The 21,126-nt window shown below is 39.0% G+C and overlaps 1 protein-coding gene across 3 annotated transcripts in view; it reads right to left on the bottom strand.

Annotated features, from left to right (window-relative positions):
- Positions 1–21,126, bottom strand: part of brd1a (bromodomain containing 1a) — a 54,752-nt gene that overhangs the window by 15,804 nt on the left and 17,822 nt on the right. For all 3 annotated transcript variants that reach the window (XR_011882987.1, XM_072241837.1, XM_072241836.1), the window contains exons 3-6: positions 13,667–13,823; positions 11,550–11,681; positions 11,311–11,439; positions 2,682–2,994 (exon numbers count right to left, since the gene is read on the bottom strand). Coding sequence is in view for 2 of the 3 variants with exons in the window: in XM_072241837.1 (XP_072097938.1) it covers positions 2,682–2,994; positions 11,311–11,439; positions 11,550–11,681; positions 13,667–13,823 (731 nt within the window). In the remaining variant the exon portion in view is untranslated. The remainder of the gene's footprint in view (positions 1–2,681; positions 2,995–11,310; positions 11,440–11,549; positions 11,682–13,666; positions 13,824–21,126) is intronic.

Here is a 21,126-nt window from a genome sequence, read left to right as displayed (position 1 = left end):
GTCAATACTAATTAACCTGTAGTAAACTACTTGGAGATTAAACTTATGGAACGGATATTTAAGTGGAATGGTTTTGATGGGATGAATTAGAACAGCACCTGTTATTTGGATGGTTTGAATCTAAATGGTATATTGGAACAAGAATTTATAGTACAAATATACCCACCATCAAGAGGTTGGCCACAAGTTAGTAAGAGTATAAAATATCTGAAAAGTAGAGGATGATATGCTAAAGCTGTATCAAACTTTAGATCAACCATGCTTAAAGGTTGTTTTCAGTTCTGGTTGTCATTGTGTAAAAGGGGCAGCAGTAGAGAGGATGTAAATAGTTACAAGGATGATACCAGAAATGTGAGGACATACAAATGTGAAGGTGTGGGCATGTGGCCAAGTGGTTAAGGCATTGGACTAGTGACCTGAAGGTAGTGAGTTCGAGCCCCAGCCGAGGCAACGTGTTGTGTCCTTGAGCAAGGCACTTAATCACACATTGCTCTGCGACGACACTGGTGCCAAGCTGTATGGGTCCTAATGCCCTTCCCTTGGACAACATTGGTGCCGTGGAGAGGGGAGACTTGCAGCATGGGCAACTGCTGGTCTTCCATACAACCTTGCCCAGGCCTGCGCCCTGGAGAGTGAAGACTTTCCAGGCGCAGATCCATGGTCTCGCAAGACTAACGGATACCTTTATTTACAAATGTGAAGATATACAATTCAGAAACAGATGAACAAATTAGGTTATTCTTCACTTTAATACAAGATAGATTACAACCATTTTGACCACCAGTCTGTGTGGGTTCTCAGATCATTCCCATCATTTTAATCCCTCACACCCTCTCCACTGTCTCAAAAGACAACTTACAAAGGTCAATTAGGTTACTAATCTACATGTCTTTAAGAAATTGGAGGAAACTAAGGCATCCAGGATTCCTCCCACTTCTCACAACCAGAGGAAGAATGTGCAAACTCTAGCCCAACAGGACGGGAGTTCAAGATCGAACCAGGTCAGAGAAATTGTGATGCAGCTGCTTACTGCACTAGCATTTGGCAAAAGGCAGCTAAGGATTGACCAAATAAAACTCTTGAAAATGAGAAAAAAGGATGTTTTATATGTAGAATGCATACAGAGAATATTTCTGCTTATAGGGAAAGAGGTTAACTAGAGACCATCAATATAATTCAATCACCAAGAGATCTAATAAGGAATTCAGAAGACACTTCCTTACCAAAGGGTGGTAAGAATATTACTACAGGAGAGTGGTTGAAGTAAGTAGTACAGATGCATTTAAAATGACCCTGAATAAGCATGAGGGAAAAGATAGTAGCAGGTTATGTCGATTGATGACGGTGACCAAAGACAGGAAGAGGATTGGGTGGGTGGTGCAAATTACCTACAGTATTTACGTGTCTTAACAGTTTTTGTAAACCTTATGAACTGATTATGCCTGGCAGATTACTATTTTTAGTTTTAATAAGCTAACAGTATTGATTTAGCATTAAATACAAATGATTATTTTGTTGGAAAGAAAAAGATTGTTCCACTAACACATGAGAAAGTATTAATGATTATGTTAATTACTTACAGGAACTTGCACTATAACCTGGCCAGGCAACTGATAATTTCAAGTGCATTTTCAGAATAAAATTTTCAACTGCAGTGACAGGGGGGAGCACCATACCATGGAGTCTAAGGCTTGAAGCAATACTCAACACAATTGTTCTATGCTTTACTCTCACTTAAACAAAACATAATTTTCTAGCAACGCAAAGAGAATATGTTCTACTTTCTGTTTTAAGGCCAGATTATATGCTTCATATGTTTTAATTTGGATCAATAAATTAGAAGCAATTTATTTTCTTCATAAACATTTATAATTGCATCTCAATTTCTAAAGTGAAACTATTTGCAAAACATAACTTCTCCACACTGGTGAAATTTGAAAAAACATTTAAACAAAATCAGTAAAAATATATGAATAGAATATAGGATACATAAACTATTAAATCTTAACTTGAAGTTTCTTAAATAGAACTTCATTCTGTGATTATTCGAAAATCCTTAAATCATAATGAGGACAACAAATTCAGCATCCTCAAAGTTTTTTCCCATTTGGGTAGTTATTCAATGAATCCCACAGCCCTCCTCTTTCCCCATGATACTAAGTACATTTGTTTTTGATTTTAATTCAAAAGGCGGCCAATGAACACACTGGGTATAGCCCAGCAACCTTGCAGCTATTTTTATGGGAATATGCTGGGTAACTGCAGAAACCCATGTACTATAGGGACAATATGTAAACTCCACAAAAGCAGAAACTGAAATATGAAAATTCCACAAATTCAGAACAGAACTGGGTACCTGGGGCTACATGGTAGTAATGCTAACCTCTCTGCTGCCATGCCATCCTACATTTGAAAATTCAAGCAGTTTCTTCCTCACCACCACCCCCCACCCTGCCCCCAGCAGTGATGGTGCTGAGCTTGATGAATTCTTGCTGCATTTTCTGTTTGTTTCAGATTTCCAGGATCTGAATTTTGCTCCAATTACATTTCAAATGATATGTGATTTTCCCAAATAAATAACTGTAATTCCACATGATGTATCTAAAACACAGGTAAACTTGGTTGTTCTTTAGAGATAATTGCTACAGTAGGCCTTCCTAAGAAGAAAAATAAATAAATACCGTCTTCCCACGTCAAAGGTTTAGCTGCTTCACTCTTTGGTGGTTCAGGCAGATGCATTGAAGTTTCATAGTCGTAACCAATTCGATCAGCCTCACGACGAGCTTGCCTTAATATAACACCTCCCTGATCTCTTAATCGCACAGCTGCTCGGTAAAATATTGTGTCCTTTGCATTGTATTTCATACAGTTATCTATAATAAGATTAATATCAGTTTCAAACTCATCCAGGTTATTATAACCATGATCTTCTATCCTTTTCCTCATTGTGGAGAAGTCCATTGGATGCGTTATATGATCTAAATAATCCGGAACCTGAAAGATAAAGTTTTAGTAAATTATGAGCTTTTTTATGTGCCTAAATCACTAACATCAAATGCAAGAGGTCCATGCATTTTAAAGGCACATACATTAACATTAGAATTTCAGTAAATGCAAGTATGAGGTTCAAAATTAGAAAGTCTTCTTCTAAGTAAAAGCTGAGAAAACTGCCATATGGTTCATTACCTCTGAACATCTGCTCAACAGATGGTCAAACAATACTCTTACAAGTGCAGGTATTACTTCCAAAATGAGCAAAGGATGTGAGAAATAGGACACTGCCAACACATCTAAAACCAAACACTTATCACATCTCCATACACTTTTCAAGTGCTTAAGCCAATATAGGCTCATTATTAACCACCTATATGTCAGTTCGGCTTGTTTACTATTGGCTTTCTCAGCCACTGCATATCTGTAGAAGGTGCGACACCTCTGCATCAAAAGTCAGTGTTATTATGGACTTTTCACTGCCTTGCACTACTAAAGCACTGCAAGTTTTCTAACTGCAAACTCTATCACCATTTCAGTCTGCAAGCTGCTGAACTCATGCTCCCCTTGCATATTGCCCTTAAAGACAGTGCCCCTACTTGCATGTTTGAGTGGTCAGCAGACATGACTAGAACATTTGACGACACCAAACAAGCTCTTTTGAACTCGACTCCATTGCCACACCCATTCGCCAACACACCTTTTGCCATCACTACTAACATCTCAGACTATTCTGTGGGTGATGTGCAGTTGAGCAGTTGGTTGGAGCCGTGTGGGAACCACTCACCTTCTTTGGCCAGCAGCTCTCTGCTCTCTGCCCCCACCCTCCCCCACCCCGACCCCCACAAGAGGAAATACAGCATGCTTGACCGCTAGCTTCTCTGCCTCTATCTAGCCAGCCATCATTTTCATTTTCTACTGCAGGATCAGTATTTCACAGTGTTCGTTGACCACAAACCCCTCATGCACATGATACTCAAAGCATCAGACCCTTGGTCTCCATTAAGTAATGCCACCTGGTGTACATTTTGGAATTCATGACTGACATACAGCACATCAATGGGAAAAATAATGCTGTGACCAATTGCCTCTCACGGCCTACCATCAATGCCATGCACATCGGAGTTGACTATGCCGGCAAAGCAGCCGAGCAAGCTACTGACCCAGAGAACCAGGCTTACAGAACAGCAGTCTGTGGTTAGTTGCGTCAAGTTCGGGGACACAGGAGCTTCTCTCCTGTGCAATGTCTCAACCGGTCGCCCTCACTCCATAGTGCTTGCAAACTTGAAGCACCTACAGACCAATGGCCTGTGCAAATAGTTTCACTACTCCTGGAAGGCTGCTCTGAGGGCCTCGTTGATATATGACTGTAGGTATAATCATCTCTGGAGGGCCCTGCTGGGGCTCAGAACAGCTCCAAAAGAGTACTTTACATGCAATCCTCTGCAGCTGAGTTGGTATACAGGCAGCTGTTACATAATTTTATACCTGTGTCATGACCACTTAGTTGGTGACTCAGTAAACATGCCCTTTTCAGTAAACTCAATTATTTTACACCTATTCTTGCCTGCCATCATGGCATAGCACACTCTTGGGTTCCAGTTGACCTACATTCTACCTTGTTTGATTTTGTCTGCCATGATGCACACTAACACCCACTTAAGACCCTTAAGATGGCTCATACCATGTATTGGAATAGGGCAAAAAGACTTTTGTTGTAAATAGGAAGGGTAAACCTAAATGTTTTTCTGTAGATCACCTTCAACTGGCCCACCAAGACCTGGATGGTTCCACACGATACCCCTTAATTCACAACATGACCATGAGTGCATCAGCACACCCCTGGACAAGCCAGAGGAACCTGCTGCTTGCTGTTACTCCAACCAAGGCAGACAAGACCCTAGCCAGGTTCACAATACCAGTTTTGGTGAATTCTAGAAGGGGGAGGGCCTGTGTGCAGGGTAATGTAATGGATAACAGATGACACATATTGTTCATAAATTGATATAATTCACAAACACCGTCACTGAGTTGTATTCCCTTTAAGAGACATGTCTGATGTAATGATGTCAGTGTAAGACGACTTTTGCTTTGTTTGTAATCTAAGTAAAGGGCTGTGGCTTCTGTTAAGCACATATAACGACTTTTGCATGTTTTATTCACAAAATCCTACACCATCAATTGGCACTTAGTTCAATGGTATAACTGCAGTTTCTGTATTTTAGAAAATTCTATGACCTTCAGTTTCTTTTCCTCTCCTATTAACTGCAGAAATAAAAAAACTAATGCTTCCTTGAACCAAATTTCCCAGTCAACAATCTTTTAGTTGTCCTTAATTAGTTCAAATTAATTCTTAATCTCTTAAATCAAAGGGAAGATTTAATACCGATTATCCCTTTATAATTTAATTCTTGGTATTAAATAGCATTCCTCTAAATCTAAGCTATACATAGGCAGACAAAACGCAGTTCCCAGAATGCTTCACACTACTACAAGTGTAGACAATATAGTACACTGGTACCACATTTAGTGCCCATCTTGCAATGCAGTGGTCTGTGATAGTGCTTTTGAAACTACAGTTCAAACAGGTAGATATCCTGATGTATTTCATAAAAGACACTTGCTTGGGCTGAATGTAGTATGTCAAGAATCTGCCTCAAATGTCTGTTCTCCATGAGCACTCGTACAGCAATGAAATGATCTCATTGCTACACTCCTCAATCTGACAATGTAGAGAAGTGGCCTGTGAGGATTGGAGAACACTGAGACCAATCAGCATGAATGCACAGGACTCAAGTAAACCCTGGAGGCAGGATGAGTACGGTCCATTGTTGGGGACAGGAATAGCCCATATTACATACTGACAAACCGTTCTCGGTACTACAGTCTCCCTCATCAACTTTCGTAGAAACAATGGAAGCTGTTGCATCTTCCTTCTTATTTACAGTTGCAGGAAAAAGCTTGTGAATCCTTTGCAATTACCTGGTTTTCTGCATTAATTATTCAAAAAATGTAGCCTTATCTTCATCCAAGTCATAATAACAGACAAACACAATCTGCCTAAACTAATAGCACACAAACAATTGTACTTCTTCTCCTCAACACTGAGTACACCATTTAAACAATCATAGTCTTGGTTCAAAAAAGTACGTGAATCTCTGGGGTAATGCCTTCTACAAAAGCTATTTGGAGTCAGGCATTCCAATCAATGAGATGAGATTTGAGGTGTGGGCTGTAGAGGTGCTCTGCCCTATAAAAAAAGATAAGTCACAAAGTCAGGTTACTGACAGGCCTGCTCTTTTCAAGAAAGATCTGTTTACGTGCACCATGCCTCAATCAAAACAACCTTCAGAGGACCACAGAAGAGGAAATGTAGAGATGAATGAAGCTGGAAAAGGCCACAAAAGCATTCATAAAGACATGAGTGTTCATCAATGCACAGTAAGAGAAATTGTCTACAAATGGAGGAAATTCACTACTGTTGCTACTGTCCCTAGGAGTGGGCATCCTGCAAAGATCACACCAAGAGCACAATACGCAAAGCTGAAGGAGGTGTAAAAAAACCCAAGGGTACAGTAAAAGACCTGCAGAAATCTCTAGAACTTGCTGAAGTCCCTTGTTCATGTGTCCACTATAAGAAAAACACTGAATAAGAATGGTGTTCATGGAAGGACACCATGGAGGAAATCTCTGCTCTCCAAAGTAAAACTGCAGCATGTCTCAAGTTTGTAAAAGACCACCTGGACGTTCCACAACACTTCTGGGACAATGTTCTGTGGGCAGATGACACAGAAGTTGAACTTTTTTAAAGCAGAAAAGCACACTGCTATGTTTGGAGGAGAAAGGGCATTGCACACCAACACCAAAATCTCATCCCAACTGTGAAGCATGGTGGAAGGAGCATCATGGTTTGGGCATGCTTTGCTGTCTCAGGGTCTGGACAGCCTGCAATCATTTAGGGAACAATAAATTCAAATGTGTATCAGGACATTTTACAGGATAATGTCAGGGTAGTGGTCTGTCACCTCAAGCTTAATAGAAGTTGGATGATGCAACAAGACAATGATCTGAAACACAAGAGTAAATCACCTACAGAATGCCTTAAAAAGAAAATAAAAATGTGTTTCGGAATGGCTGAGTCAAAGCCCTGATCTTAATTATATTGAGACGTTGTGGCATGATGTGAAGAGGCCTGTTCATGCAAGGTATCCCTGAAATATTGATGAACTGAAACAGTTTTGTATGGAAGAACGGTCTAAGCTTCCTCCCCGCTGTTGTGCAAGGCTGATCAGCAACTACAGTAAATGTCTGGTGGAGGTTTTTGCTGACAAAGGAAGTTCTACCAGTTATTAAATAGAGGTTCACACATACTTTTACCATCCTGGACTGTGAAAGATTAAACAATGTGTTCAACAAAGACATGAAAAGTACAATTGTTTCTGTGTTAATTAGCTTAGGCAGATTGTGTTTGTCCATTATTGTGACTTAGACAAAGATCAGACCACATTTTATGAGAAATTAATGCAAAAAACAGGTAATTGCAAAGGTTCACAAACTTTTTCTTGCAACTGTAGCTACATACCTTTCTCTATCTCACCACAGATAAATAGAGGCTTCCATCACACCTAATAGGGGGTGACAGAGGAACTGAATGATGTGGAGCCACTGCTTGCCCTCACCAATGAACCATCCAATATTAGCACTCACTCAGCCATCTGCTGATGAGATTATCAACCATTAGCAGAGTAATAAACCTTAGCACAGCACCATTGCTTATACACAACAACTTATAATGCTTTCATGAATGCATCCCATGTGCTGATTGATGTACCAATCAGACTGGTTCTATCACATCTGAAATCCTGTCTGCCCACTACCCTGGACCCCCATCAATTTGCCTATTGCACCAACAGGTCAACAGAGGACACCATCTCCATGGCACTTCACTCTACCCTGACCCACCTGGACAGCCCCAACTCTTACGTCAGAATGCTGCTTACTGACTTTAGTTCGGCATTCAATACTGTGATCCCCTCCAAGCTGATCGCCAAACTTCGCCAGCTTGGTATCAGCTCATCCCTCGGCAATTGGACCTTGGACTTTCTGACTAACAGACCCCAATCAGTTAAGTTAGACAACCTCTCCTCTTCCACTCTCATCCTGAACACTGGCGTGCCTCAAGGCTGTGTGCTGAGCCCTCTTCTGTACTCCCTTTTCACCTATGACTGCATTCCTGTACATTAGTGGTCACCAACCTTTTTAAGCCCAAGATCCCCTAACTCGGTCTTAGTGAAAGGCAAGATCTACCTACTAAATCGTTTAGAGAAAAAACAACTCAGGTTGTACTTCCAACTTGAGGCCTTTTATTTGGGCTAATTGTATTTGAATTACATAAAATGCTTTTGTCAAACTTTCAAATTAATTCAACCAAGAAAACACTGTAACTAGCATATCAAACGGGCCATACCTGTCTTTCTTTAAGAATATTACAATACTTCATACATTTTGTAGTAACTTCTACTTTGAAAAAGGACCACTCGACAACTTCATATCCAAAGAAACAACTTTATCTGAGACAGCAAAACCAATGTGACAGAGGGGCTTATACACACGTGCACAGAAAAGACCGGAAGTAAAACCTCGCAACCCCGGAAACAACCTCTGTTTACAAACAGCTTTCCATAGTGGGAATATTGCTATATTACCATTATTCTAATTGGTATTAATTTATCTTTATAATGCTTACATTACAACACTTCTCCCCCTTTAAATTCCAACATTCCCCAAATGTAAAAGAACTGGGAAACAAAAAACAGTGGTGTCATTGGCTTGCGTACCCCTGAAACTTATACTAGTGTCTCAGTAACAGTTTACCAATACAAAACACCTGAAAAACGTGGCAGATTCAACATTCAGTCTAACAAAGGGAACTGTCCATTCGAATATTCAGTCTGTCAAGAAGGTTTGCGAGGGCGCTGTGCTGCAATGGTTTGTTGACTTGCTGCCTGAGATAAAGAAACGAGGAACTGTCAGGTGATGGGTGGCTACTGGATTTAGGGTTTCTGAGAGACTTAACAGCTAAATTAAACACATTTAACTGCGAGCTCATGGGAAAAGACCGACACCTGCCCCACGTGATAAGCGCAGTAAATGCGTTTAAGGCCAAGCTCGATGTTTAGATTCAAATTTAAGGAACGGGAGGCTGACACACTTTCCCAACTTGGAGAAACTGTTATAGGCCATCAAGGAAAAAAATGCTTTTCGCCCTGAGCAGTACTGTGCTTACCTAGACAAACTGGCAATAGAGTTCGATCGGCATTTTAGGGAGTTAAACGTCATGAAAGATATCGCTGCATTTATTTCAAACACATTTCTATCGATCAATATAGAACAGATAGCAGCCAAATTCCAGCGAGTATTTGCCGTGCCAAGTGATATTGAAATAGAAATAATTGATTTGCAAAATGATATTGAGCTTAAAGCAAGATCAAAGGACGGTGACTTTTGGGGGCTTGTCAGGGAGTCTTTCCTCATCTCACCACATGTGCACTAAAAGTCAGTGCCTACTTTGGGTCAACTGATCTATGTGAAATTGCATTTTCACAGATGAAAATTATTAAATCTAAGTACAGGAGCTGTCTTACTGACAGACACTATGAGCTAAATTTCAGGGAGCTAGCAGAAAGTATTTAGCCCCCCAGTCATCACACTGAGTGCAACAGTCAATTTTTATTCATTTATTTTTCATGTTGAAATAAAATTAAATAATGAAACTTAGAATTAAAGGTGTTGTAATGTGAGCATTATAAAAATAAATTAATACCAATTAGGATAATGGTAATATAGCCATACTCCTGCTACGGAAAGCTGTTTGTAAACAGAGATTGTTTCTAGGGTTGCGGGGTTTTACTTCCAGTCTTTTCTGGCATGTGCGTATAGGCCCCCCCCTCCCCCACCCCACCGCCGCACTGGTTTTGCCATCCAAGATAAAGTTGTTCCTTTGGACATGAAGTTGTCGAGTGGTCATTTTTCAAAGGAGAGTTTACTACATATGACTCACATATGCGCTCTAGGGCTAAAATTTGCTTTTGCATCAGAAGGTGCATCAGGCATAATGTATTTGTGTATTTATTTTTCATTTTTTTTTTTTTTTTCCCCGGGATCTACTGGGAAAGTCTCAAAGATCGACTGGTTGGCAACCACTACTGTACATGCTTCTAACTCCATAATCAAGTTCGTGGACAACACCACGGTGGTTGGCCTGATCAGAGGGGACGAGATGGCCTACAGGTGGACTTCAGGCATGCTAGGAGCCACATCTACATCAACGGAGCTGTAGTGGAGCGTGTATCAAGCTTCAAATACCTTGGTGTCCACATTTCTGAGGATCTCACCTGGTCTCTGAACTCCTCCATCTTTATTTCCTGTGGAGTATCAAGAAAGCTCACCTCTGTCCCAGGATACTGAAGGACTTTTACCGCTGTACCATTGAGAGCATACTCACCAACTGCATCTCAATGAGGTATGGCAATTGTCCCGTATCAGACGCAAAGCACTCCAGCATGTGGTGAAAACTGCCCAGCGGATTACCGGCACCCAATTGCCCACCATCGAGAACATCTACCATAAACGCTGCCTGGGCAGGGTGAAAAGCATTATCAAGGATGCATCTCACCCTAACTATGGACTCCCACACCAGCAGGCACAGGAAGAGCTTCTTCCCTGAGGCTGCAACCCTGCTGAACCGCACATCACAGTGCTATGCAGTATTGCACCCATATTGTACTGTCTCAATACTTTTATATTTGTGTGCTGTAGCACTTACTTTTTATTCACAGTTATTTTGTAAATAACACTATTCTTTGCATTTCTGGTCAGATGCTAACTGCATTTCATTGGCTTTGTATCTGTACTTGGCACAATGACAATAAAGTTGAGTCTAATCTATTCTCCTATACTTTAGTCCTTCAAATACACAAAATCAACACTCAAAATCATCATTTTTGATTATACTCCACACCTTTTAATGTTGAACAAAGCCATCCAATTCCCTTTGAATTTCCATTATGTTGTGCTTTTTAACCACTTGGAATACACTCTGCTCCGCCCATTTCCGTTCTCAAGAATATAATGTAGGTTCCTAAACAGATATCAATTTCACAGTTTTTAATCACTTGCGCAGTACATTGATTTTTTTTTGTCATCTAAAGCTGCCTATTTTGAATAAAGCTGACATCTTGAAAGCATCTTGGATGGCAAGGTGGAACTACTGAAATTCTGGGCAGAGGAAAGAACAGACTTTGGTAAAAAGATTTGTACCTCTTTCAAGCTCACTGGCTGAGCAAATATATGTGCTGTATCCTTTTCCTGAATCTGGTCCAAAATTGAACGTAACATGACAGTTAATGGTGTTAGCTGGAGCTCCATTGCAACTTGCTGAACCTTGACCTGCCAATATTTAATTGCATAGATTAAAAAAATCTACAACACAGAACAAAGTAAAATTGAAAAGCACCTTTTAAATTGAATAATTCTTTGAACTAGTTAAGAATGGATACCTGTTCACGTTTTAGTTTTTCACGTTTGCGAATAAGTTCGACTAGTAAACGTGCTCTCTCAAGGTCATGACGGAGCCTTTGCCAATATTTCAACTGCTCTTTCAAACCATTTTTCTGTTCATCATTTGTTCTCTTTTTTTGGTACAAGAGGAAAGAGAAAGAAGAGGAAAAATATTAAGAACTATGAAGCATTTTCACCTTGAAAATATAAACAAGCAGCAACAGCAGTATCTTGAATACAAAAGTCAATTTTTTCTTTCTAATTTCACTTACAGTTCTAGCTAAAATATTCTTGTTTATCAAAGTTAAGTATAGTTGAAGAAAGCCTATCAACAAAACCCACAATACTCCATCGCAGAATTTCTTTGCTTTGGGAATTCAAATTCTTTAGTTTTATTTTGCTCTAGGGCTTACTGCAGAGTGTTCTACAGTTTTAAAACATCAAATGAATCACAAATAATCAGAGAAAAAAACTGATTTTGAATTTCAACCATATTTTTAAATTTTATTTCAAGTAAAACGAATATAGTTTTAACATTGGTAGACATTTTTTTTATAATGCTCCAGGCCGCAGCCCATTGTTTCTATCATCCACTTGCTTTCTTTTATACCTTCTTGGATTCTTCATTCCTATTTCAACGCCTTTCTCCATTTATTTCTGGTCTCCTGGATTACTTGTAACCTTGTCAAATTTTTATTCTAACCTTTTACCAATCCTCCAACTTCCTACTCTCTGGTCACAAAGTAGGTTTCCTCATGGAAGTGCATGCTTTTGTGTGTGTACATTTCTGTACAGAGGCTTTTTGGCCAACATGTGAGGTGGTCTATTGAAGCACATATTGCTACTTCTCACTTACCACTGAAGTACTTGCTTTAATCACTCTTTCTTCCTAATTAACATTGCCAGTTTCCTTGCCAATTCATTCTTCCCTCCCAGTGGCAGATCACTAATCACAACTGCACATAATACCCCCTTCCAGAATATCTAAAGAGATTTGTAAACTGTTTTTTTTTAATGCACAGACATGAACTCGGATGCAAGCTTGATGGTATTTTGATTCTTTCAACTGAATGGTAGCGTTAACCATATCCGACAGTGAAAATAGTTAAGCGAACGTTTCTTGCAACTATACTGCATGGCATGGCAGGTGGGAAAATGACTGAGAAGCTGTTGTTGCAGCATAGATTTGCTAACAGCACCTCCAAGACTTGGCATTGGAGATTGAGGAAGCTTAGTTTCTTGCAAGTGCAGAATTCAAAGGTAAAATCATTGAAAAGTGGGTGATGGGTAGGCAGCTGAGGGAATTATTCACAGTATCAGCTAGCTTTTGATGAACTAGTGAAGGATTTTAGGTGGTCAGTGCTCTGTGTGAAAAGACTTTAAACATCACGAGTGAGCGCAATGGCCAAGACAAATTCAGAAAGCAGACGAAAAATAGATGAGATGCTGGTAGAGGAGTGCAAGAGTGGGGGCTTATGATTGTGCTTGTTAATGGAGAAGTTCATCTGAAAGTTTGTGGAGGGAGATGCTGAAAGTGAAGGAGTTGTTATCTCTTCATCATTCCTGGGTTTTGACAGTGGGGGTAAAAGGGCATATTAACTAAACCAGCTGCGTACTTTGCCCAACTTGTCTGCTGGCCTAGGACTTAACAGGGGGATAACTGAGGATCACACCCACCATAATTGCTAGAGATATTAAGTATTTCATTCAGAAGATCATGAGGATTAAGAAATTATATTTCCACAGTACTTGGAGCTGGCAGTTTGAAAGCTCGATTGTAAATACCCATTGAAGTACAGTTGTCATTTACTAATCACCTATGTAGCTTCTAACATGCTGCCCTGAAGCAACAGCATCTACTAGGATACAGGACAACTTTTCACTGCATAGATTTTATATTAGATACACGTTAGTTTTTTTTAAGAAACAATTTATTACCCAGCATTTTGTGTGGGCAAAGCAGTTTATAGATATTCATAGATTCATTAAAATTCAGACTGCTATGTTCAGTCTGGTAAATGCCAACCTTATAAAGCAGATACATTCAAGTGTTTTATCACAAATCAGATATTAAAAACAGTCTGCACTAATTTCAATAAGAGGAAATCAACAATACCTGCTGTGAATTTCTCTGAGACTGCAAATGTGACTGTAAACGACGAAGGAGAGGTACACCATTTCTTGATTGTCGTTTAAGTGTCCAGTAAACATACACCCTCTGTATAAATTGTTTTTTTCGTGGTATTGATACCTGACTCATTATTTTGTTTAGCCTGCAAAGATAATAACTCACTTTTAAAAGTCATTTCAGACATAACAAGAATAATGGGGAAACAAAATTCAGGGCGTGATTATGCATAATTAATCTTGTGCCAAATTTTCTATGCTTGTATTAAATTTTTTGAAAGGGCACAAACCTCACAATTTTGTTTCTGCAAAGCACAGTAAATGTTTATAGATTCATTAAAAATAAGAGTGATATCACAATGATCATTTTTATGATTTTAAATCACAGAAAACTACGAGTGGCTAAGATATGCTGCATGTGACTTCCTTTATATTACGAATGTACTTACTCACAAAGTGTTGTGGGGATTTAGGGTCAGGTGATCTTTTTAAAAAAAAATACATCTACATTTAAGTTAAATATAACCAGCAATTTGAATGTTAGGAGAACTATTTTTTAAAAACTGGACTCCGCAATCTTGTGCGCTTCCTTAATTTACAGCCTAGGTCTGCATGGAGAACAACACTGAAAATTCTGTCACAACTGCTCTTTATAACCATAAGATATACATTTTCTCCAATTTAAAAAAACCTTAATCTCATTACATGACCAGATATGCGCAGAAAAAGGACAATGCAACACCAACATGACTCCTATACACTAGCAAATTAGCAAGTTTTACTGATGTCCCAACATGATCCTATTAAACTTTACTCAGAATAAATCTGTCACTCTACCTAGAACATGGGCCAAATGCTATCTGACATCTATTTCCGGATGAATATTAATTTCTGGTAGCTAAAAAATCATCCCAGCAAGTCTACAGAACAACCCAGTTATAAACACAAAATGCAGGCCAGGCAGCATCTATGGAAAAGAGTAAACAGTCAACGTTTCCGGCCGAGATCCTTCAGTCCTGATGAAGGGTCTCGGCCTAATACATCACCTGTTTACTCTGTTTCATAGACGCTGTCTGGGCTGCTGAGTTCCTCAAGCATTTTGCCTGCACTACTTTGATTTCCAGCATCTGCAGATTTTCTCTTGTTTGTGGAACAGCCCAGTTCCCATGATAGCAACATTATACTACTCTCCAAGGATGAACCACATTGCCTACAAACACAATGTCATATATTACCACAGGTTTAGTTCCCGATTCCATTCCATCTTATTATCCACTTCTATTTTGAAATGAATAACCTCCACCTTATTTTCTTAACTGCTGCAGAAACCCTCATCTACACCTTTGTTACATAGGGTGGAGCTTAGGAGCCTAAAGGCGATTCCTTTGTTTGCATCTTCAGAAACAGCTCTATTCTATCTAGTTTTCCCTTTCAGGGTTCTTTTGAAGACCCTGACCTGGAGTTACATGCTGACTTTGTTTTTTTTTTGCAGAAATGGGCCCCGCTCTCAGGGTCTCATGACTGGCTGCTATTCAATGTACTTAGGACGCTGCCTAGAAGACTAGCACGCCTTCAGGGTTCTGGGATTTCGTGGCTCTGGAATCGGGCGGACTCGAGGTTAGTGTCTTCACAGGAAATTGGTGTGTTGTGGGAGACAGAAGATCAAAAGCAGAAAACTGGCTGTGTGCCCAGAGACCCGAATTCTTTGGGCACAAAGCTCGGAAAAAGTGACGCAACAGACTTTTAACATCGTAAATCAGCGAGTTGCTTGTTATGTTTCCCCTCTCGCTGTGAAACAGGGACACCTCTTTTTCCTTTATAAGGGACAGAAATAGCCTGTGGTATGTCAAATTACTGGGTGAACGAGTAGTCTTTGGGGTACTGCAAGTCTGTGTCTTTATTGATGCTTGCTGCATGCTTGAGTGCCGACTGGGGGGGTAGGGGTGCCAATGCTTTTTTTGCTGGTAAGGGAGGAGGGATGGTTGCTTTGCTGCTGCTCACACGTGAGAGGGGACTTTGGGGTCCTAACATTTAACTGTCATTCATTCTTTGGGATATTCCTCCGTTTTCATGGATGGCTGCGAAGAAAAAGAATTTCAGATGTATATTGTATGCATTTCTCTGACATTAAATGTACATTTGAAACCTTTGATACATTCAGGCTTGATTCCTCTAATGCTCTCATCCCTCACCCTCTTAAAAGCTGCAGTTTATCCAGAGGCCTGCTAGCCTATTCTTTGTCACATCAATCAGATTCTATTCAATTTACCTTCAAGAATCCATTTAACATATTTCCTTTAGTAAGCTATGAACCATGTGCTTAAGTTTCCTTTCCCCATCAAATCTGAGGGAAGCAGACTGCAATATTTTTCACATTAAAAACAATCTAACTGCATACAGCTGCGATAGTGTCAAACTAGGAAATCAGCTACAGATGATAGGATTCACTCAATGGACATTCATGACTAATGAGTCTCGCTTTATAAAAACAACATTAAGTGGAAAGGAATCACAAGCTGAAAGAACTCCATAAAACAAAACTCTGGGAAGTACTGAAGTTTATTTTAAGAAGAGAAGTAGACCCCTCTGCTCTTAGTGTTTCAAAAAACAATATCATGGCTGATTGAACTATATTGTCAATCCTGCATTCATGCCTACCATTAGTAATTTTTACCTTCCTACCTATCAGGAATTGATCTACCAAACTTTTAAAGATTTCCACAGCCAAAGAAACTAGACTCACTTCTCCCAAATTCAAGATTGTTTAGCGTTGTTCTTCAGTACACAAGTGTAAAGGAGAACAAAATAATTGTTACTCCAGATCTGGTGCAGCATAAACACAATTTACAAGATAAACGAGTGTGGCCACTAACTGTATGTTCGTGGCATTCTGCTGCTGTAGACAATCCAATTCAAGGTTCGACGTGATGTGCATTCAAAGATTCTCTTCTGCACACCACCATTGTAATGTGTGGTTATTTGAGCTACTGTCACTTTTCCTGTCAACTTGAACCAATCTAGCCATTCTCTTTCTCACCTCTCTCATTAATAAGGTGCTTTTGCCTGCAGAACTGCTGCTCAATGGACACTAATTTGCTTTTGCATCATTCTTTATGCCCTCTAGAGACTATTCATGAAAATTCCAGATCAGCAGTTTCTGCGATACTCAAACCAACTGGTCTGCCATCAGCAATCATTGCATGGTTGAAGACACTTAGATCACATTTCTTTCCCATCTTGATTTTGGTCTGAACAACAACCAAATCACGTCTGCATGCTTCTATGCATTAATTTGCTGCTATATAATTGCTTGATAAAATATTTGCATTAACAAGGTGTACCTAATAAAGTGGCCATGAAATGTATAAGATTAGCTTACATACATAGATTGTATGTACATCACGTGATGCGAGGTGTAAGAGTATCAGTATATTAGGTGACTGACAGGAAATGATAAAGTGACAAAGTGACTCTTGGCAGAGGAACTCTTCTAGTTAGCAGCAGGGCATATGAAACCATTAGGACAGTGTGGAGTATAAGCATAAAGAAACTGTGCATAGAGAGATGAAGGATGTTTAGGGGCCCTGGAGAGGAGTGGATGTAGTGGTGGGTAGGGTGAATTACAGATTGAAGGTATTGACCAACTTGCCAGCTTGGGGGAAGAAACTGTTTTTGAGTCTAGTGTTCCTGGTGTGGATGCTGCACAGCCTCTTCCCTGATAGGAGTGAGACAAACAGTCCATAAACAGGATGGGTAGAATCCTTCATGATCTTGCTGATCTTTTTCTAGCACCTTTCTGAGCAACCTTTTACTTTTAAACATTCTATATTCTAACACAAGAAACAAACGCTTCACATCCACTCTCAAAAGCTTGGAATCTTACTTCAATTGGTTCACTTATTATATTAAAACTTTGCAAATAAAAACCCATCTGCTCCAACCTTTCCTCAAGAAAACCTTCTCCAACAATTCAAAACAACCCACCCATTCCAAATACAAGTTTAATAAAATCTCATCCAAAACATTTCTTATAAAATGAGACCAATAATGTCCAACACTCCAAACAAAATCCCCACATGCCCCATATAACTAAAACATAACTTTCAACATTCACATTCAATTCTTCTAACAATAAATTATGACATTGCTGGCTTTCCTAAATTGTTACCTATATCTGGACACTAAATCATGCACTGATACACAGATTAATCTTCATTTCAGAGCTTTGTAGAGTTAATTGTTTAGCTAATAGCTTTTTTTTTCCTAAGTTTCCTGCTAAAATGGACAAGTTCAAATTTTTCATAACATGCTTCATTTGCCAGGTCCTTGCCTGCTCATTTAACCTAGCTAAACTCTTTGTAGCCTCCTTATGCCTTTTATTCAAACTACTTTCTTATGGTCTTTATGCATTTAGCAATGTTACAACAAATTGTCTAAGTTAAGGGCCAAGCACATCACATTAAAAAAACACACACAAAATGCTGGAGGAACTCAGCAGGCCAGGCAACATCTACGGAAAAAGTAGATGCTGCCTAGTCTGCTGTGTTCCTCCAGCATTTCCTTGGATTTCTAGCATTTACAGATTTTCTCTTGTTTGTGATTGGATAACATTAAAAAGAATCTAGTTATGTCTATTTGTTTCCTTGTAGCTAGCCAATGTTCTATCCATACCAATGTTACCTCTTCAACAATAATTATTTTTTTAAATTTTCTGCAGTAACCTTGAGGGAGAACCTTATTAAACCACTTGAAAGTGGTTCACTGAGTATCCCTTCTGTACATGGATGGCATACATTTTGAAATTGAACGTAGCTACTTTTCACCTGAAGGCTTTTTACTGGAAAAAACATACGATAAATATGCTCTGAAGTGTAATCAGCATTTTCCGAAGTTAAGATCCCAGATGCCAGGTTTGGAATACAAAACTCTTACCTCTTCTCTCCAGCCTATCACCTCCCTTCTCCTTCCCTGTCTCCTGTGGTCCACTCTCCTCTCCTATCAGATTCCTTCCACTCCAGCCCTTTACCTTTCCTACCTACCTGGCTTTATCTTCTAGCTAGCCTCCTTCCCCTTCCCCCACCTTTTTACATTGTTGTCTTCCCCCTTCCTTTCCAGTCCTGAGGAATGGTCTTGGCCCGAAATGTCGACTGTTTATTCATTTCCATAGGTGCTGCCATAGCTGCCGAGTTCCCCCAACATATTGTGTGTTGTTTTGGAATAAAACTGGCCTGAGTAAAATATCCCCATTTGAAATCATTCTCGTGTCTTCTGAATTCCCTTAATTAAATATTCTAACAGGCTTTCCAATAACTCTGAGGATATCTGGTGAATGCCCAAAGTAAATGGGAATATCAGTTATCAGTGCCAAGCTAAATGATTTCAGTCAGAGGTTTAATTAGGTCAATTCAGTTAAGCTAAGGAAGAAGTAGTAGTCAAAATTCCTAATCATGATTATTATACTAAAATTTATGCATTCAAATCAGCTTAAATAATGTGGTGGTATCTCATAGACCAATAGCCAGTCAATCAGCTTTGTCCATCTCTGAGCACTGGACAGAGGTCTCCCATTGTAAAATCCACCAGATATCTTCACTCAGTTACGAGAAATCCAATGATTATCTTTAAGGTAACAAATAATTTGTTCAGTAGTAAGAAAACAGGCATAAAATTTGTTCCTGAAATATTGTAAGAAAATCAGGGGAACTTCTCAGCCATATTTCCGTGCAATCAGTTTTGTTCTTTATTACAATTATCAAATTTCCCTGTGGAATTCTATTTACTAAGGTTTAGAGTGCACTGTTCAAAAAACCACCAAAAAACTGATGTGCTAGAAGAACTCAGCAGTTCTAGCAGGATCTGAAGGGAATGCTCATCAACCAATTTTGTTATAATTACTCATTCAGCAAATAAATCTTAATGCATTTATGCAACTATTTCTTTCATGGTAGTTATAAGCAACTAATACAAATTGAAAATGAAACCAAAACCAGCACACGAAATGAAGCCATGTACACAGAGAACAAGAAACAGTTCATATATAATTTTTCAGCAGAGATTTTAAGCAGATTTAACTAATGCTAAGATACAAACTGAAGAGGAAAGTCTTTTTAGTGTACTGGCAATATTTTACTTATTGTTTCACATTTAAAAGTAGTTGCTCATCTGCTGATTGTTATTATAGGATCTTGGCATTCTGTAATCCTATGTTGGAGCAGCGACCCCAGAACTATTTAAGCGGCTATTAAGCATTTTGGGAGGTCTCAAGTTCATCAGAAGTGCAATAGAAATGATTTTTTTTTCTGTTAAGACAGTAAATATCAGCAAGAGGAAGAAAATGGTAGTCTGAGCTTCAGAGCTTTCTGTATCCAATATATAGTAATTAAGTTTCCAATATCTGCAGTTTTTTTTATTTTCATTTAATTTTGAAGGCATGAACCATACATTTTTATAATTTTTAAATGTATCAAACTATGTATTATGCAAAATAGGTAAAATATAAACATAATCAACATATGAAGATGTAAGAAAGTGTCAGGCAATAAAAGAAATGTTTAATAAAGACAGGCACCCTGAACAAAATACTATAGCACTGCAGTGACTCAGCAACTGAACAAATAGTTGCGGATATCTGCATTTAAAATTGTTACAGCACAAATCAGCAATAAATTTTGTTTGGAAAAAAATGTACAACTCTTTTCTTATAACGTAGTTAAACTGACAAAGTCCAGGTCACACTTTAAATGGGATATACCACTTGAGTATATTACGGACACATGAATGGAGGAAGGATATCTATGTCAGAAGGGAGAACCATTTTTAAAAATAGTCAGAAAAAACAAAAACTACATATGTTGTAAATCTGTAATGCTGGAAATACTCAGATCAGGCCATATCTGTGGGAAGTGAAATAGTCAAACTCTATTTCTCTTCCCATGGATGCTGCTTAACTTATTTTTAGCATTTTCATTTTTACTCTTTCTATATTTACATATCATTTTCATGTTTACTGTTGATTACCCATACATCCTTGCAGCTAATTTTAACTTCTAAAATATACCTGTTAACTTTACTGTCCTTCTCATTGTAAACTCTCCATCACATCAAACTAAACATCCTTAATATTCAGCTGTCTGGCAATCCAGTTACACTTAACATACCAGTCTAGGGAGTGTCTTATTCCACATTTTCTGACCTACACTGAGTCTTGAACCACCAACTGCACAATTATCCAAGTATTAAAATCCCTCCAAGACTCAGTCTCTTCCCACCTCCATAACTTACTTCAGCTGCTCAATTCTTCAGTCTCAATGTTCCTTCTAACTCTGGTCTCCAGTACAATACACATATGCTTAACTACAATAATGCCTTCCGATAGTTTTGTAATTAGGGAAATGTATACCACATGGGCAGCAAAAACTGGAAATTCCCTCGACTTCACCTTATCCCCAT

Source organism: Mobula birostris, chromosome 23 (assembly GCF_030028105.1).
Source record: "Mobula birostris isolate sMobBir1 chromosome 23, sMobBir1.hap1, whole genome shotgun sequence".
NCBI lineage: Eukaryota > Metazoa > Chordata > Chondrichthyes > Myliobatiformes > Myliobatidae > Mobula > Mobula birostris.
Note: the sequence above shows the minus strand (reverse complement) of the source record. Positions and strands in the feature narration are given on the sequence as shown.